This window comes from Montipora capricornis, chromosome 2 (genome assembly GCF_036669925.1).
Source record: "Montipora capricornis isolate CH-2021 chromosome 2, ASM3666992v2, whole genome shotgun sequence".
Lineage (NCBI taxonomy): Eukaryota > Metazoa > Cnidaria > Anthozoa > Scleractinia > Acroporidae > Montipora > Montipora capricornis.
In genome coordinates this window covers 49,522,009-49,524,508 of record NC_090884.1, presented here as the reverse complement: position 1 = coordinate 49,524,508, position 2,500 = coordinate 49,522,009, and the positions used below count along the sequence as shown (strand labels likewise).

The 2,500-nt window shown below is 38.5% G+C and overlaps 1 protein-coding gene across 1 annotated transcript in view; it reads right to left on the bottom strand.

The window, feature by feature from the left end:
* The window catches only part of LOC138025482 (mitochondrial-processing peptidase subunit alpha-like), an 11,002-nt gene that overhangs the window by 8,428 nt on the left and 74 nt on the right, over positions 1-2,500 (bottom strand). The window contains exons 1-3 of the mRNA XM_068872686.1: positions 2,261-2,500; positions 624-703; positions 226-308 (exon numbers count right to left, since the gene is read on the bottom strand). The exon at positions 2,261-2,500 is cut by the window's right edge and continues 74 nt beyond it. Of these exons, the coding sequence (XP_068728787.1) occupies positions 226-308; positions 624-703; positions 2,261-2,500 (403 nt within the window). The remainder of the gene's footprint in view (positions 1-225; positions 309-623; positions 704-2,260) is intronic.

The following is a 2,500-nucleotide window of genomic DNA, read 5'->3' as shown; positions in this document are numbered from 1 at the left end:
AAGAATGTAATTTAAAGCACTGAAAGTGAAGAAAATAATTATTTATTTGACACACCATAATGTTAGGAGCATGTTAAAAGTACATACTTTACATGAAAGACAGTCTGAAATAAATCTTGTCTGTTGGAAGGGTACAGAATAATGTTTAAGGAAAGAGAAGAGGTACAGTATATATGCAGGGGGGATCGAACAAGGCACATCTTGTATCATTCTGGCACTCGATACCTGAAGGATGAGCAATCTGCCATGCCCCCAAACTTTTCCAGCTCTTGTGTGATGTCATCATTAGTTTGAAATTTGACTGTACTCTGAAATGGTAGTTAACAGAAAGGAACTCTGTATCCAAATCTTTAATCTTTAATCGTACACTTCTAAAACAGTAAAGACTACTAAAAAAATGAAGAAAAAACAAATAAAAACAACTAAGCTTAAAAATAGAAATGAAAGCTTTCTGTCCAACATGAATACCATTGTTGTTGCTGTTGTTGGCAAAAAGTAAACAAGTTTTACTAATATCAACAATAAATCTTAAAATCTTTTTCTTTTTTGCTAAACTTTCTTTGCATAATTTTTACAGTACACCAAGCAAAAAATTATTAAATTATCCACAAAAATGACTTTACCTGAAAAGAGAGTTTCTCAAGCAAGTGTGACAATCCTGCAGGGTAATCGACTTCATATCTGGATCCAGCATCAATTACAACTGCAAAAGCAATGGTATTAATGTGTTACTAGCATGGCAATAATATGTTGACAAAGGAATGCCATTGTGTTCCTAGCAGGATTCATAGATGTACAATGTATAATGTGACAGAAGAAGGAAATCTTAACTAGCTAGCGCTTTGCTACTACCACAGGAAAAAATAACAGATTCCCATTTTTGGATATTTTAGGGTATTTTGAAGAATACCAATAAAAATCCCAAATTTGGCAAAGTGAGACAAGTCCCAACCAGGGAATTCCCAACCAAGTTCCCTGATTGGGACTTGTCTCACTCTTCCAAATTTGGGATTTTTGTTGGTATTCTTTAAATACCCTTAATGAGTCCCTAAGGGTCAGTGACATAAAAAGGGGGGAAAGCCGCGGGGGATATTCGCACGCCCAGGAGAGGGGCATGGGCAACCGAGGGTAATGATGATTACTCCTCCCCCCACCCTCTGCAAGGCTTGTGAAACTAGAAAAGGAGGAACACAGAATCTCCTTTTATCTATTTATTATTATTATAATTTTTTTTTTTTTTAAATATAATTATTATGTTAATCACTATCTTTTGGCGGAATTTGGGTGGCAGAGAAGGCAGAGCCTAAGCCCCCTAGGGTAGCGGTGTCCCTAGGAGGACCCCCTAGAGTAGCGGTGTCTCTAGAGGCAACCCTACGTTAGAATGTAACATAGGGTGGACCAGAAGAGGGGTGCCCTTCTGGAAGGAGAATAGGTCAGATGGTGAGTTGTACCATCTTGGAGTAAGCGATCCGGACCTATTGCCAAGGAGGGCTGTCCCACCTACTGTGTTGGTTCGTGCTGGATTTTGTCTGTAAAATTCAAGGAGTTTTCAAGAACCAGAAATTGAGTGTTCAAGGAGTCTTTGTAAGAAGATTTCTTTGCCATACATTGTGTTTCAGTGTTTTCTTGGCTGAAAAAGCCTAAATTGATCCCTTCCCACATCCTGCAAGTTAAGTGCAAGCACGGCCATTTTAATTTTTGGTTTTAATATTTCCCCAATAATCAAATTTGGGCTCAATTTTTGAAATGTCTCTTTAACTTAGCATGATGCAATCTCAACAATTTTCACCCAAGCAAAAATTCAAAGAAATTTCAAGCAGTTTTCCACAAAATCCTTTTTTTCAATGGCTTTTCAAGCGCCCTGGAAGTCCAAGATTAAATTCCTGAACTTTTCAATGACTTCAAGGAGTAGCACGAACCCTGTTTTAGGGTGGACAATAAATAATTGCATGGCATCCTAAAACACCGCTGTCATGAACCTTAATTTGTCGCTATAACACAGAACAATGTGAATGCATAAAGTCTGGAGCCAGCTTTTCCAGCACTGACGTTGCATGACCTTTAGAGTGATGGCCACGTTAGATATTTAACCCGCTGAATGAAAAAAAAAAAACGCGTTGTCGTTCCTCGAACGCAATTAGAATTTTACTTCTTGCGCACGTGTATGTTCACAACAATTAAAAAAGCTTCCTGAAATTGCATAACCGTCACACAATTTATACATTCATAGGTCAGTTAATCTTGTCGTTTCTTAACTTACCACCAATCGTGGAAAACTGACCAAACGAATCCTCCGAAGCCACCGTTATTCCATTTTCGAGAGTGGTGATATGTGTTACGTGATCGTGTCTATTTTGCCATGATTCTGTTCCGCTAATCATAAATGGTGGAGGGGGTGGAATATTTGGTAGAGGTTGGTTAAGTGGAGGGATCGTGCCATTGCTAAAGTACCTACTTCTTGCTAGTTGTTTGGAGGTCTTATGAAAGGCGCGAAGCGATC